The sequence below is a fragment of the Lissotriton helveticus genome, chromosome 2_1 (assembly GCF_964261635.1).
Source record: "Lissotriton helveticus chromosome 2_1, aLisHel1.1, whole genome shotgun sequence".
Lineage (NCBI taxonomy): Eukaryota > Metazoa > Chordata > Amphibia > Caudata > Salamandridae > Lissotriton > Lissotriton helveticus.
Window position 1 is genome coordinate 910396855 of NC_136059.1, and position 17425 is coordinate 910414279.

At 46.0% G+C, this 17425-nt stretch overlaps 1 protein-coding gene across 2 annotated transcripts in view; it reads right to left on the bottom strand.

The window, feature by feature from the left end:
* Window positions 1–948: 948 nt before the first annotated feature.
* The window catches only part of S1PR3 (sphingosine-1-phosphate receptor 3), a 37886-nt gene continuing 21409 nt past the window's right edge, over window positions 949–17425 (bottom strand). For both annotated transcript variants that reach the window (XM_078675645.1, XM_078675646.1), the window contains one exon: window positions 949–3785. In XM_078675645.1, the coding sequence (XP_078531771.1) occupies window positions 2520–3653 (1134 nt within the window). In that variant the 5' untranslated portion in view covers window positions 3654–3785 and the 3' untranslated portion in view covers window positions 949–2519. The remainder of the gene's footprint in view (window positions 3786–17425) is intronic.

The following is a 17425-nucleotide window of genomic DNA, read 5'->3' on the forward strand; positions in this document are numbered from 1 at the left end:
CTCCCACTTTTCTCTTCCAAAATGTTGGAATGCATGCCAAAGGTTCACTGAAACTTCAAAGTCGTACACACTCAGCAATTGCAAATCTGTAAAATGAGACGAAGCACACAACTGGCTGACAGTTCCGGATTACCAAATAGGCTCCTGCCTGTGGGCCTCACTCCTTTTAGGGGCCCGCTACAAAGGATCAAAGTAACATTGATTTGATCTTGAAAGAAAATTATAATCAAGACTCCTTAGATAATTTAAGGAAACTTGATTGTAATTTTCTTTTAAGAACAAATCAATGTTATTTTGATCTGTTGTCACAGGGCCCCTAAAAGGAGTGTTTTGTTTTATGTAATAAAAATGGTTTACTAAAATTGTTGACTGGTAAAATTAAAAACGTGTGAGATAATTTGCGCGCAGGAATGGGCGAAATTTCGACTTCCTAGGGGCCTCCACTGGGTTTAATGCGGGCACTGTGCAATGGCCTCGTGTACCAGAAGGCCCAAACAGGCCCAAACAGACGCCCATAATAGTAGCCATCTCAGAATGCTCAAACGATGAAAATTGTTTAAAAGGGTTACCAATTCACTCATTCGCTCTACAATCGGGGGCAAACCCATACACCTATGACTTACTCAATAAAAACGTTCCCTTCACAGACTACTCTTACTTTTTGACCACATCAAAAATCCACTCTGGCGAAGTTCTCTTATATTTTCAAATGCAGAGTAAGACGATCTTCAGTTTTGTGTTATGCGCATACACGTGTTTCCAAGTGTTTAGGCTAATCTAGGCAGATGTACACACCATTTTGCAGTTCACAAAGTGAGGCAAAGTGAGATACCAATTTCCACCCTGTATTGACGTATGGTTAATTGGAAATACTTAACAATGTGGGTTCACAGCATTTGAAGAATCTTCGCTCCTGTAACTCAACATGTTAAAACATACACAGCTTCGTTTTTTTTTATATTTACCTTTAATATTGCAAATCAGTTTAGATAGCAGTATATAAATAGAGGCATGCCCCCTTTCGTAACTTAATATAAGTGAAATAGAAGGCCTGAGAGAGCAGTAATAAAGAGGGGAAACCAAAGGTATAATTCTCACTTGTTCCGTTAGAGGCAACATGAACTTCACATGCAGTAGGACACGCCTACATACAGCATCTGCATATGGATGCAAGGGCACATCTCAACAGTGCGGTAAGGGAGGTTGGGATACCTGCCGAACATAGGGGATTTGGAAGATTCTTTATTGTGATAAAGGATGAAAGGATCTGACCTTACTAGAAAACTACGCAATCATCTTCAAGGTATCCCTCTGTAACAATATCTGGGTCCCAACCCTCCTGTATCACCTGTTCAGATAGGTGATGCGGAGGGTATAGACCCTTGGCAATTGCTTGCCTGCAGGACCAGACCCCACTGCCCCCAATGGGTAAGAATCATCAAATGAGAGGAGAGGGTACAGTTTGGATTAACATGATAACTCTGTGCATAGCATACCCTGACTTAGAATGCATGCCACATATATTCTTCCACGTATAATATATGTCACCGGGAGTACTAGAAAAACGAACCAGCCCTGATGAAACCCCAGGACCTAAGCAAGTCAGTAACGTAGGGCTGAAACATGTTGGTGATTTAAAGGTTCATGGGACCATAGTATCCTAAATCTGCTTAATATTTAGTTTTCATATTTCCCATCCACCCCTCTAATAATGGGAAGCTAGGGAGTGCATGAGACATTTTTATTTATTGTTCTGCCCCAAGATATTAAAATTAAGAGAGCTCCCTGGAACATTATTCAAGTCGATCCTGACTTGTAGGGGCCAGGGTGAATCCAATGATGAAGCATGTCACTATTAGAGTGAGTGAGGATTATTTATAAAAAAATTGTTATTTCCCTTTTTCTCACCTCCTTTTGAAGTGGTGTATAGGTGTGGCAGGTAACAACCCCCTTTCTAAAAAGTGTCTCTTCTTACAGAGGGATACCTTGATGCTGATTGTGCGAGTGAACACAGCCACAGATCTGCCAACAACCGTGTGAAATGCCTGATTCCCATGAACCTGGCATCATACTGCTAATTTTCTTGGGGTTTTAGTTTAGAATGGCTAATCCTCATAGAAAGGTTACAGAAATACATCTGACTACTGGTTATATGCAAACCACAATTATCATCTGAGCATGGCAGATGTGCACAATTGAGCAATGTATGACCATTAAAATAAGGATGTAGCTATCTAAACAATGTAAGTATGTCAGCAACTGTTCCACTCGGGGACAAACATTATACTATCTACTAAAGGCATGCTACAGTGGTACGTGGTACTAGAAAGAGCCTTCCTGAGTTCAGACCTATTTCCACATAAAAATGCAACTAAATAGTTCATGCAATAAATAGAGTTGAATAATTATTGTTTCCCATGTCCATTGTCCCTTCAGTTGCAGTTCTTTTATGATAATATGATTGGAAATTTGCCTCAGTTCATATTGAGTCCACACAGCAGCAGACCAGTCCTACACTCTCACATTTTTCCGTTGTGACATGAAGGTTCACTCTTTTCAAAAGTACATGTAGGAACAGCTCTGGGCGACAACTCTTCTTTTGACCTTGGAAAATTGCAGCTACTGGACTTACTTCGACTGTGTTCTGGGGTGGGTTGTATCTGCAAAGTTCCACTGACAACAGTCTTCATGAAGCAGCCACACATCAGCCGCAAGAAGGCCCGCCTCATTTCTTTGCTGGCCAGCGTGTAGATGACCGGGTTCATGGCTGAGTTAAGAACGGCGACCACGATGAACCATTTTGCAGAAAACAAAATATCACACTCTCGCACTTTACAGGCGACATCTATGAGAAGAAGTATGAACAAGGGCGACCAGCAGGCAATGAACACCCCCACTACAATCACAACGGTCCTCAGGAGAGCCATGGACCGCTCCGAATTGTTATGATTGGTGACTTTACGGCTGCTGGACTTCACTAGTATGTAAATGCGGGTGTATAGCATCACAATGGCCAACAAGATGACCATGAAAATGCTGATACAAAATGCAACATACTTCTTGGAATACAAAGGGAGGATTGTGGAGCAGTCTGGCAGGTTCCCCATACAGTTCCAGCCAAGGATGGGCAAGGCACCCAATGAAAAGGAGATAAGCCAACAGGTTCCAATCAGAAGGAATACCCTGTACTTCTTGTTTGCATCATAAGGTCTCATTTTAATCATGGTCAAGTGTCTCTCGATGGCTATAGCCAACAGGCTGAAGGTCGAAGCACCAAGGGCAACAAACATGCTGCCTTCCCTTACAAACCAGACTGTCACTGAAATGCTTAAAGTCTTTTTGCCTGACATGAGGATGTTCACTTGGTAAACTATTCCAGCTAACAAGTCACAGAGGGCCAGGTTGCCGATGAAAAAGTACATGCGGTTGTGAAATCGGTTATTTTTCCATATGGCTATCAGCACCATTAAGTTCTCTAGCACGATCAGGCTACATATGACCATAAAGGCTATGCTTGAAGCATCCATGTGGCTAGGCTCAGGCCCTCTTTGGGTCAGTTTGCCTGTGTAATTGTAGTGTATTAGGATTAGGGAATCGTGCCTTTCCCTTGGCTGGTCGGCTTGTTTCATTTGAGAAGCGGTCATTAAAGCCATTTTGCACAGGTGGGCGGGCTAATTGCAGTTTTAGTCCTTCAGCAGATGCCCAGGTGTCATTTTTCTCAAACGACTTCCCTCTAAGCTTTCCTCACCAATGTCAGCATTCTTCCATATACAAATACCAAGGACCTGTGGAAAACAGAGGGAAAAAGTCAGAAACTGAAGTGACAAGCCATGGCCATCTGATTATTTCACAATATGTGATAAACATTCTGCAGCACACATAGAAGTAACAAATCACCATTATTGATTGCTTATGTGCAGGGAGGAACACCTTCCTGCACATAAACAATCATTCCTTGCAACGCATAATACCTTGCACTATGGAGCAAGGTTGTCTGTGTTGGTGTTAGGGAGCTATTATTAGCGCCAGCGCTAGGGAAAATACAGGGGTGCACCATATTGTTGTAAAGACGGCGCATCCCTGCATTTTGGAAATGGTGGAGTCGGGCACTGCAAAATGTGCCACAGCTCCGTGCTCCATCATTTCCTCATAAATATGCCCCTTAATGGGTGACAATGAAGATAAATCCCCAAACCTGTGATCAATACATACACAATTTTCAACAATTGTGAGTGGTACAACTCAGACAGAAGCTTTGGTCCCGACTATCAAAGAAGTTGTATTCCTTTACACTTTTGAGACTTGCAACACATAACCAAATTGCCAAAAGTTCCAGGGATAGGTGTAAGTGCCTAAGGGGTTCAGACTGGTAATCACATTCAATCCAGACTTAGGGACTTATTTACAAGCCTCTTGCGCCACTGGTGCGTCTACTTTGATATGGGAATAAATGACGTACTAGTGGCAGAAGGGGCTCGTAAATAAGTCTTTTATTATTTGTTTTTCCTAACATATGTGAGTTCCAGAGATTCAACCTGTGAAATATTAGGTAAAGAGTAAATGTTACCAATATTTTTTCTTTCCTACAACATTCTGTATAAACAGTAAGACTTCCTGAACCACTAAACACCTGGGCCTGGATTTACTAACCTTTTGAGCAATGCAATGCAGCAAGGCAACTGCATTGCGTGAAATGGAGAAAGTAGAAATGTGCCATATGTACTGAGATATGGCACACTTCAGGTCAATCAATCAATCAATCAATCAATCAATCAATCAATCATAGCATTTGTAAAGCGCACTACATACCTGTGAGGGTCTCAAGGTGCTGGGGGGGGGAGCTGCTACTGTTCGAAGAGCTAGGTCTTGAGGAGTCTCCTGAAGGTTAGAAGGTCTTCGGTTTGTGGTAGGCGAATGGGCAGGGTGTTCCACGTCTTGGCGGCGAGGTGGTAGAATGATCTGCCGCCGGTGGTCACTCTTCGGATGCGGGGGACGATGGCGAGGGCGTGGTCTGCGGAGCAGAGCTGGCGGGCGGGGTGTAGAGACCGAGTTATCTGTTGAGGTACGCTGATCCGGTGTCATGGAGTACCTTGTGTGCGTGGGTGAGGAGCTTGAAGGTTATCCTCTTGTTGATGGGGAGCCAGTGCAGGTCTTTCAGGTGGGGTGTGATGTGGCTGCGGCGGGGGATGTCGAGGATCAGGCTTGCGGAGGCGTTCTGGATGCGTTGGAGTCATGTCAGGAGTTTGGCCGGGGCTCCTGCGTAGAGTGCGTTGCCATAGTCCAGTCTACTGCTGACGAGGGCCTGGGTGACCATCCTTCTAGTTTCGGTGGGGATCCACTTGAAGATCCAGTGAAGCATGCGGAGGGTGTTGAAGCAGGAGGAGGAGGAGACGGAGTTGACCTGCTTTGTCATGGAGAGTGTGAGGTCGAGGATGACTCCTAGGTTTCGTGCATGGTTGCAGGTTTAGGGGGTGCTCCTAGTGCCGTTGGCCACCAGGAGTCATCCCAGGCCGAGGGGGTGGAGCCAAAGATAAGGATCTCTGTCTTGTCCGAGTTCAGCTTCAGTCGCCTGTCCCTCATCGAGTCGGCGACAGCCTTCATTCCTTCGTGGAGGTTGGTTTTGGCGGTGTGGGGGTCCTTGGTGAGAGAGAGGATCAGCTGGGTGTCGTCGGCGTAGGAGATGATGTTTAGGTCATGCTGTTGGGCGACGTGGGTGAGTGGTGCCATGTAGATGTTGAACAGCGTTGGGCTGAGAGATGAGTGTTGGGGTACACCATAGATGATCTCAGTGGCTTCGGAGCAGAAGGGGGGAGGCAGACGCTCTGGGTTCTCCCGGAGAGGAAGGAGGTGGTCCAGTCCAGGGCCTTCTATTGGATTCCGGCGTCGTGGAGGCGTGCTCTTAGTGTGCAGTGGCAGACTGTGTTGAAAGCGGCTGACAGGTCCAGGAGGATGGGGGCTGCGTTTTCTCCATTGTCGAGCATGATCCTGATGTCCTCGGTGGCGGCGATGAGGGCAGTTTCGGTGCTGTGGTTGCTGCGGAACCGGGACTGGGATGGGTCCAGGATGTTGTTCTCTTCAAGGAAGCTGGTTAGTTGTTTGTTGACAGCCTTTTTCGATGACCTTCGCCGGGAGCAGGGAGATGGGTCAGAAGTTCTTGAGGTCGTTGGTGTCAGCCTTGGGTTTCTTTAGTAGGGCGTTGAACTCTGCGTGCTTTCAACTCCCCGAGAAGGTCCCCCTCTCGAAGGAGATGTTGATGGTTTTCTGGATGTGGGGTCCGATGGTGCTGCTGGCTTTGTTGAAGATGTGGTGTGGGCAGGGGTCTTCCGGGGATCCGGAGTGGACGGTGTTCATGATCTTGATGGTGTTGTTGTCGTTGATGTTGGTCCAGGCGAGCAGGGGGTTGGTGCGGGTGGTGGTCGTGGGAGCGGGGGTGTCAGATGTTGCCGAGGTGGTGACAGTGTTGAAGCTGTCGTGTATGTCTGCGTTCTTGCGATGGAAGAAGGTGGCCAGCGAGTCGCACAGGACTTGTGATGGTGGGATGTCGTTGGTGTTGGAGTTGGAGAGTTCCTTCACGATGCTGAAGAGCTCTTTGCTGTTGTGTGCGTTGTTGTCTAGGCGGTCTCTGAAGGCAATCCTTTTGCCGGATCTGATGAGTTGGTGGTGTTGGCGGGTGGCGTTCCTGTGGGCTGTGTAGCTTTCCAGTGTTTTTTCGCGGGCCAGTTTTTCTCCAGTTTAAGGCAGGCTCGCTTGGAGGCCTGGAGGTCTTCGGTGAACCAGCTGGCTCTCTTGGCGGTGTGGGTGTTGGCGGGCTTCTTGAGTGGGGGGAGGGTGTTGGTGCAGTCGTTGATTCATTGTCTGGGGCTGCGGGCTGCAGCTTCGGGGTATGTCGGGTCTGCGGGTGGGCTCTGGGTGAGGGCGGCGGTTAGCTGGTCCTGGGTGATCTTGCCACAGCTGTGGCGAGGCATCTGCTGTGTGCGGTGGTGTATGGTGGGTGTCCGGAAGGTGAAGTGGATGCAGCGGTGGTCGGTCCAGTGGAGTTCGGTGGTGCGGTCGAAGACGTGGGTGCTCTCAGAGAAGGAGGGGTCAAGCGTGTGGCCGGCGTACTGTGCTGGAGCTGTGACGAGTTGTCTGAGTCCGAGGATGCCGAGGTTGTCGATCAGGGTGGAGGAGTTGGTGTCGTTGTTGTTCTCGAGGTGGAAGTTCAGGTCCCCGAGGAGAATGTAGTCCGTAGAGGCGAGGGCGTGTGTGCTGACGAGGTCGGTGATGGAGTCGCTGAACTGCGGTTGGGGTCCGGGGGGGTCTGTAGATGAGGGTGCCTCTGAGGGTGGTGTTGGGGTCATTGTGGATCTGGACGTGCAGGTGTTCAGCGGTGCTGAGGGTGTCGTCAGTGTTTGTCGAGACTTTGAGAGTGTTCCTGTGGACAATGGAGATTCCTCCTCCTGTCCTGTTGGTGCGGTCCTTGCGGGTGATCTTGTAGCCTTCCGGGATGGCTATGGTGAAGTCAGGTGCCGAGGAGGGGGTCACCAGGTCTCCGTCAGGAAAGCGACGTCTCGGGCGTTGGTGTCGAGTAGGTCCCAGAGTTCGACGGTGTGTTTGCGGGTGGAGCGGGTGTTGAGCAGGATGCATCTGAGGACGTTGGGTTCTTCTGTGGGTGGGTTGCCGGGCCGGATGCTGGTGAAGTTGCAGTTCCGGCAGGAGAATGTCCTTGGGTGCGTTTCAGGATGGCCAGGCAGCAGGTGCGTGATCGTCCGGTGTTGAGTGCGTGGAGGCTGCTGGAGCCGTAGTGGAGGCGGGCATCGCGGCCTTCGCGGGGGCCAGGGGTCCTGGGGCTGGGCGTGGTCCAGGCGTGGACGGGTGCAGATGGGCTTGCCTTAGGCGCACCAGTGGCGCGCCTGCTGCGCGGCCTCCATATAAGAGGTTAAGGGAGGGAGGAGCAGCTGGGAGGTGGGAGCAGGGCGGCGAATGGGCGATAAGAGGGTGGGGCCGCAGGGGAAGGTAGCGGCGAGAAAAGAAATGGTGGGAGGGGGCACAGCGGATCACAGGACAATGGGGGTAAAAAAACTCCGAATGAAGCTACAACAATGGCACAGGGGGGGAGGTAATAACAGTGGTGGCAAAACAGCAGCGTTGGCGCAGAGGAGCAGCAGTGAGTGTTGTGGGGAGCGGCCTACCCTGAACCAGGGTTAAGGGTCACTCTTCCAGCTACAGTGCGGCCTCCATATAAGGGGTTAAGGGAGGGAGGAGCACCTGGGAGGTGGGAGCGGGGTGGCGAATGGGCGCTAAGGGGGCGGGCCGCAGGGGAAGGCAGCAGCGGGAAAAGAAATGGCGGGAGCGGGCACAGCGGATCACAGGACAATGGGGGTAAAAAAACTCAGAATGAAGCTACAACAATAGCACGGGGGAGGCAATAACACGGTGGCAAAACAGCAGTGGTGGCGCAGAGGAGCAGCAGTGTGCTTGTGCACTTCAGGCAGCCCAGCACCAATGCAGACACCCTTATCAAATGGTGCAAGGGTGCCTACATTAAGGGTAGGATTGTTTTTGTACAGGAATGCTACTCATCTAGGTGGCACTTACAAATGTGGAAGGTACATATACCAGGCCTGAATCTCAAAGCTTCTTCATTGTGTAAGTCTAAATTACATGTACAAAAAGTATTATATTCCTCATGCATCACTGGCAGATGATTTACCATGTCAGCTTTGTAAGCGTAGGTGTCACTAACGCATACAAAGAACCTGCCACGCCTGCGAATGCTTCAGTATTTTTAACTGGCACTGCCATTGCCAGGAATGTCATGGGAGAGTCAGAGAAATACAATACAAACAAGCTAAGCACCTACAGAATCAATAGGTTGTGGCTGGTCCCATACATTTGCATTGTCTTTCTACATTTATTGAGTAATTTTCAGTCTGGTAGATTCCCTGTCAGCCAAACATCTGGTTTGCCCACTCCATTTAATTTTAGTACAGCTCTGCTGGTACACATTTTTCAAGTTGGGAACTGCCTGAAAAGTTTGGTAGTCATGACCAGGAAAACACAAATGACCCCCACATGCTGGGAGAAAAGTCGCAGCAAAACTGCGCAATTTCTTTTTTGTTTTTCAAAAATAAACTCCGGCTTTACGATTTGCATTGCATCAGCCCCTTCTTGGAAAACTCTACAGCCCCCTTGAATGTATATCCACTCATTAGAGGTTAAAACTGTCTAGAGGATTTCAAAATCAATTATATTTATTTTTCATAATCAGACTTTATACCCAAGGTCCCCCTTCCTGCACATAAACAATCTTAAAATGCTGTCTTGTAACTTCTATGTGTGCTGCTTAATGCAGCACACACAGAAGTTGCAAAACGGTATTTAAAAAAAATATATTGTTTATGTGCAGGAAGGGGGACTTTCCTGTACATAAACAATCATTGGCCTTTTGCTGTTTTCATGTGTTTTAATGTGTGCACAACGCAGCACACATTAAAACATCAAAAACAAGGAGAAATTAAACAAATATCCCGCTTTGCCAGGTTAAGACCAGGTTTTCCCTGGTCTTAATTTTGGCACTGCCTCCTATTCATGTCTCCCTCGTAGATAGGACTCAGCGTCAGAATCAATGGGTGTTGCGTTGGAATGCCCACCGCAATACCCATAGCCTTCCCCTTTCACGCTAAGCATAGCATGAAAGGGGGTCAGCCACGGCCCGTGGAGGGAGTTACGGTGGGGCAGGGAGGCGGGGAGGGGGAGGGGCGGGGTGGAGGGTGCTAAAAACCGGCATATGGATAATTGCAGGTAAGTAAACAATTTAATTAATAAAACTAATTTCGTAGCGCACACTGCAGCGCATTTTGCGATGCAAGGCGCGCTACCAAATTCGTTTTATTAATTACATTGTTTACTTACCTTCAATTATCCGTATGCCGGTTTTTAGCACCCTCCACCCTGCCCCTCCCCCTCCCCACCTCCCTGCCCCGCCGTAACTCCCTCCACGGGCCGTTGCTGAAGGGGGTCTTATTTAGAAGGCAGTGTTAAGCCACGTTAAGTAGCTTAACGCTGCCTTGTAAATGAGGCGAAGCCCCTATCGCCGAAGGAACGTAAAAAAAGTGACGTTCCTGTGGCGATTGGGGCTTGTAAATATGCCCCTAGCTGTCCTGAAACAGCACCAGTGGAATACACCTTCATCTATATGTTTATATGCCTTTGATGGAATTGCAGATTTGACCCTTCCTTTCTTATAATTTATTGTCTCTGTGTCTTCCATACCAAGGTATGATGGATTGTTTATTGCTTTTAGGTCGTGTATAAAACTGTATGATTCTCATCGTCTCAACGTTTCCTGTATCGTACACATCTCTAAAGGGCTCTGACGCCCAAGGGAATGGTTCTTGCTATGCAAAACTGCATTACGTATACCATTTATTGTCAGCCGCGGCCCGTGGAGGGAGTTACGGTGGGGCAGGGAGGGAGAGGGGCGGGGTGGAGGGTGCTAAAAACCGGCATATGGATAATTGCAGGTAAGTAAACAATTTAATTAATAAAACGAATTTCGTAGCGCGCACTGCAGCGCATTTGGCGATGCAAGGCGCGCTACCAAATTCGTTTTATTAATTAAATTGTTTACTTACCTTCAATTATCCGTATGCCGGTTTTTAGCACCCTCCACCCTGCCCCTCCCCCTCCCCGCTCCCTACCCCGCCGTAACTCCCTCCACGGGCCGTGGCTGTTTATTGTGTGAAACCGTCGATAATGAGGGTAAAAAAATGTGTTATGTCAGAGTTACTCAAAAATGCGTTTCCTTTGAATGAGCCTCATATGCCATTGGAAGTAGGGGGCCTTAGGAATAGCTCTTAATTTCAAGCAGCCTTCCAGATCACATTAGGAATGCAGTAGTATCAAAAGTAAAATATAAAGTCAAAAGTGGATTGAATTAAAAAAATTCTGTACCTATATTATTGTGCACAGATTTCTGTAGAAAGCAAGATATGTAGACTGGGACTAAGAAGGGTAAATATACATCTGCCTTATGAAGGTATATATGTGGAACAAGGCACAAGCTACAACACTTAGAAATGTGTGCGAGTTTTTCCATTTTCACAGCGATAGACCAGAGAGCAAGAATATTAATGCACTCTGCATTCCCATGCAAGGCCCAGTCCAAGACAGCAGGGCATTCAAATAAAACTGAAACATACCGCTCAGCCTCTTTTCTCACAGCAAAAACACGAACGTGATTCCTCTAAAAAGGGTGATTTTAGGGAATCTATCCCGCTCTAAAATTAATGTGAATTACATTTGTACGGAACACATTCACCAAAAGCTCACCCTGAAAGAAACACAGGCAGAAAGGCCTTTTCGCCCGGCGGGGATCATGGTGAATGTTATCCTTAATGTAAAGTCACAACAGGGAAGGATAAAGGGCCAGATTCTGAGAATCTGGCCCTTTGCGAGCGCTATTTTTGCATTTGGGATTCATCATCCCAAATGCAAAAATCGCAAATCTAGAAATCGCTAAATTGCGAATAATTGCTTTTAAGGAATCTCAATTTGAGATTCCTTAAATGCAATTCATGAACCATTTTAAAATTGCGAATTCGCAATCTGGGGCCGCTATTTACCGCAAAGTCTAACTACGTGGTAAATACCGAAAACTTAGAAAAATGCACTTTAGTGCATTTTTTCAAGTTGTATGTTACACACACACATGTCCTTTGGTAATGTGTGTGCACAACACCAGTGTACATTACCATTTCAGGGGTGCTACAGGGTGTCCTTTGGACACCCTGGCACCCTTGAAATCGCTTCCTTATTTGCGATTCGCTAATTGCAAATCGCAAATAAGGAACGGCTCCCCCTTCATTCCTTTAGGCCCATAGGAATGAATGGGAAAGCCATTCCTTATTTGCTATTAGCAATTAGCGAATCGCAAATAAGGAAGCAGTAGCAATCGCAAAAAATATTGCGATTTCTACATGCATCCTGTTTTTCGAGTCTTTAATAGCGATTCCTTAAAAATCGCTATAAAGGACTCGCAAAACAGGACTTTGATGAATCTGGGGGTAGTTCCCCATTTTGAAATCATCGGCTAAAAGTTGTTACGTTTTAGTCAGTGCTTAATTTGTAAAAAAAAAAAAAAAGTGCCAGGGCCCTCGCGAGGAGTCCAGTGCAGCTTGAAGCATCCATTTCCCCTGTCAGTGCTGCCAATGACGGTACCAGCAAAACTACTACAAATGTGACGATTCAGAATATTTCAGGTCACTCAGCGCTATAACAATAACTTGGTCAAAGGTTTTTTGTCATGTTAATGTACATTGAATCATTAAACAAGTGTTGTTGTGTTCATATATGAATTTGGCAAACTAAGCCGCCATGTGGCAAACTGTTATAAGTGCGGGTGTTGACAATAAGGTGCTGGTACCGAGCACCGGAAACCAATGGCTCAAATTAAGCACTACTTTTAGCAAGGTTGATGCTACATTAAGAACACATAGGTCACTTACTTTGAGTGTTCACCCTTACTACGAGCCACAAAGAAGGCACCAGATTCCTACTGATCATTTTAAGAATGTATTTGTTGCTAGGGCGGGGTATAAATGCAAATAACAAATGTACACTTGGTACCGGAGCTTGCATTACCATGTCTCAGCATCAGTAGAGTGAAAAGCTTCCCACTGCACGATGCAGCAACATCTTAAATGAGAAATATCTTAAATTAGAAAGAGGGGGCAAGGGATTTTTAACCAGTTCTGGCATGTGTTTTTCTGTGGATAAATACTCATAACAGTGTTGGGACCTTTCACAGTACAATAGAGTTCCAAAAGCTAATGTTCACAGAATAACTACTGAAATGCAAATACGTCCCTACAAGTATGATTGTGTGTAGATCTATGGAATGATTAACCTATACATCTGTCATGCATAAAGATGACACAATGGATGGTATCTAAACAGTAACAATATTCGATCTGGGGTATAATCTTACAGGTGCTCGTATATACATCGTCCCCATAACACGAATGTGAATGGGGCATGTAAGAACTGGTCTATAACCTAATGAAAATTGTAAGAAATTACTTATGAGAAACATATATTTAGTTTATGATATGAATACAAATAAAAATGATTTTACTACAAACTAGGGAGCATATTTACACCACCCCGACATCACTCTTTAGGTCGAACTTCCAAGACCTCGTGTATATACTTTAGTATATACTTATATACTTCTTTGTGGGCTTACTGTTTTTCATTGGTTTGTTTCAGTTTCCTTTAAAAGTCTGTGCTGGCTAGTGGTCAATCTCTGCTATTTGTCCCTCCTTTTCAAACCACGGAGTAGTGCCCTAGTACCTGTACCCTTCCCCTTAACTCATTGTAGCATCTGTTTAGGGTCTACTTTTCCCTTTCTCTAAGAGCATTTGACCAGAGCCTTGGATATTTTCTGTCACTCCAGGTCCTTTCTGTAAACAGGGCTGTAAATCATGTTCATGTAGTGTTACATTTGCTGTGCATTCAAAGAGTGCGGTCTAATGTTAGAGGATGTTTTCCGAGGGTGCCTGTTTCCAGCCCAGCTAAGCAAAGAAAATCATGCCCTCACCTATTTGCATTGATTTCCAGTTACGCGCTGCCAAGGCGCAGAGAAAATCAGCTACTGTTACAATTTTAAATGAATATTGCCCCAATTTAAGATGACGGCTGCACGTTGTGCACAATTATATCATTATTGTCAGGCGTCATGACGAGGCTCTCTTGGTATAACTTTGTTGCACAAAGTGTCCAGTCACTGTGTTATGGTAGCTGAGCATTATTCGAGTTGGCTATGGGAAGAGCACACGTTTCTACGTTTACTGCAGAGCTGAGTGCAGCAGCTTGCCTGTTGTGCAGTTGAGCCGAGAACGTGCCGTTTTTGAAGTAGGGCACAAGTTGTTTACCGTAACTGTGGGTGCATCCCGTAGTTATACTGCAGCGCATGGCGTATCCACATGTGTTAGCAGGCCACAATGTGCATGTGTGCGATCTGCCCACAGTGCACTGGTTATGCACTTTTACAGTATGGCTCACAGTGTTCACTCTCACAGTAGTGCGCAGGTTTTGTGCGGTGGCATCCGAGCATGGCATTGCTTGCACATTAGTGTTTCTAGAAGAGAATGTTACCGGGGGCACATACTGAGCCACATAAAAGACAGGATATATATGTATGTTTGTGCAAGTATTTATACATGTGTGTAAAGAGATATACACAAATACGTACAAAGTCAGGTTTCAACCAGCAATGTTTAAATGTGACTTTGTATATATGTGTGTATATATCTGTACACACCTGCATACAATGTCAGAGCTACACATTGTAACCAAACAGCATTGCTGCGCAGTGAAAGGTAGTCGGGTAAGTTAATGTTTGTGGTAAGGTACTGCATCTGTTTAATTTTGCGTTGCCCTCTGACACATTCAGCAGCTGTGATGGTGGGGCCAGGGTAAACAGAATTGGGGCAGGGCCCCCATCTGCCCCATCCCCCAAGGGACACCAGTACCCAGCCAGTGTACTGCAGTGCAGAGGTTGTGTTACGGTAGTACACGATTGTGCAGTGCGACAGTACAGTATTTTCACACTGGAGATAGGCAGATGCTGTGCTTGCCCACTTCTGCCCGGTTTTTGTGAGCATCTGTGAAGTAGAGCACTTCTGAAAGTGAACTCCTGCTTGAGAAGGATAACATACAGTGCATTGTGGACAAAGCATCCATCTCGAGCAGAGCTGGATGGCCCATTACAGTGAACTCATGTGTGCTTCTCTGTGACCGTTTGAAGGAACATGCGTGCATAGACGCAAAGTTTGTGCATCGCTGATGATGAACTCGTGTGTCTACGAAGGTGAATATATGAGAGCAAAACTGTATGTCTGTAGCGGCAAACATGTGTGCATGTGATGATTATGTTCTAGGACAAGAGGGAAGAATGTGTGCACTTGTATTGATTACTTACTGTGTTTGTGAGGATGCACGTCTGTAACTATGGATCCACATGCATGTCTGTGAGGATGAACTTGTGTGGCTGTGAAGATGAACGTGCGTGTCTGAGGATGAATGTGCGTGTCTGTGAGGAAGCACTTGTGTGTCCATGTGTGTGAGTATGCACTTGTATGTATGTGATGATGAACTGATTGGCCTGTGATGAAGAATGTGCCTGTGATGACTGCATACAGCGTCTCTGCTGATTAACTCGTGTGCCAGTGATGAATAATCTACAGCGTCTGTGTTGTGTCAGTAAGGACGTGCTTACTTGTTCGCAAAGATTAACTCACCCATCTGTGAGCCAAACGTGTGTGTTTGTCAATTAAATTTTCTGTCGATGAGAAGAACCAGTGTGTAACTGAGCGAACATGTGTGATCACGAGCATCCTTTTTAGGTCGAGCCTAGCAGCAGTGCGCATGTGCTGGTCGCTCTGCAAGGCATGCTGTATTAGGGTAGGCACTAAAAGCCCCGCCCACTCTCCACCCATATTTTTAATTGCCTTGTTCCATTGTCCTTTGTAAACGCTGGCTTCCGATTTATTATGAGGCTTGTTAGTCCATCCTTGGTACCGCCTTGTCTCCTTTTGTTACCGCCCATAAGGACTGGACCTTTTACTGGGGTTGTTGCATGCTCTGCTTTATAAGTTGGTGGGCACTATTTCCCTTAATGCTCGTCCCCTTTTCCACCCATGACATCACAGCAGGCCACACACTTACTACTTTAATTATGTAAATTACAATGTGGTCCGCTTTAACAATAGCGTGCGCACTTTTTCACTTATTTAATTTATGGCATGGTCCGCTTTCAGTGTAATGCTTATTTAATTATTCATTTTACAGGCGGCTGCTTTCACATTAGCGGCCATGCTCATTTATTTTATTAATTAATTTTGCAGGCTACTTTCGCTTCAGCGGCCACGCAGAACATTTCTTAATTATTTTTACTTTGTGTGAAAGCACACCACAAGCGCTTACACTTTAACCCCTTCCCTGTTAATGACGAGCTCAGCTCATCATGAGTTGTGCCGCTCGCACGCTCATGACGAGCTGAGCTCGTCATGTAACGCGGCTTTTAAAAAAAAGCCGCGCAGCGAGAAAAAAACCGCCGCACGCATGCGGTTAATACTATCTGCGCCCCTTTGTTTAGATGCTGCTTACTATAACCTGAATACTGTGAGCAGCGTCTAAATAAATGGGCATGGACAACATTAAAGTGCTCTCGCATTTGCAAGAGTTTGAGCTATTGGCATTAAAATAACAATGCCTTTTAAATATGTGTTGGGTTTAAAACACATAAATAAAATGCATTGTCATTTACAATGCCAATCGCTTAAAAGCTCGCAAAAGCGAGAACTATTGCATTGAAAATGCTTGTTTTTCATTACTGACAGTCACGTTTTATGTCTGTGGGAACGAATCTCTCTGTATGAAAAGAGGTCTTTGAAGTGCACCATGTGTCCTCCTCTTCCCTCATTTGACTATTCCCTGCCCTGCAGTGGGTGGCGCCCTAAAGTCAGACAGATAGTGCACTTCTTGGCACATCAGTGAATGGTGGCCCTCGTATCTAACTGATTTATAGTGCACACGCCACTCGTGTAGTGAGTGTCCTGTCACAAAGTGCACACATTACCCCAAGTTACAATGCACATCACCCACTTTTGAAGTAAACTATTTTCCTGCCCTAACCTTTCAGTCCACCCCAATTTCTTATCATATTTTTCCTTTTGCGTCTTGTTACCTCTGCACATTTTAAGTTCTTTTTATTTTTCAAGATTTCTTGTCATTCCTGCCTTTCTATTCCCCATGTTCTTTTCTTTTTTTCCTTTTTTTCTTTTCCTATTTTACTGCCTCTTGTGCCTTAGTTGCACAGGGTGTCCAGACACTGCGCAATGGCAGCTAGGCACTATTTGTGTTGGCTATGGAAAGGGTACAGATTTCCAGCTTTATGGAGAGTCAAGGGCAGCAGCTTGTGTGTTGTGCAGTGAAGCTTAGAATATGCAGTTTTACAGTAGGGCACAGCTTGTCGAATATCACAATGGGCCAGTGCCTAATTAGTGTCAGGGCCTTCCTCAGAAGCCCACTGCAGATTGCACCACCCACTGCACCTGCCAATGAAAGTACCGGCACAACTACTAACCATCACACTCCCACAAGTGTAACAATTTAGACTATTCCAGGCCCCCAAAGCTATAAGAATGGCTTAGGACAGATATTAGTCATTTTGAATGTATATTGAATTAATAAACAACTGCTATGCTTATCTCTAAATTAGTCAAACAGCGTCACCAAGTGGCAGACTGTCATAAGTGTTGGAGTTGACTATTAATTGCTGGTGCCGAGCACCGGAAACCACTGGCTCAAATTAAGCATTGCAGTGGATGCATCCTGCAGTTGTACTGCAGGGCATGGTGTATGCACAGTATGGCAAGGT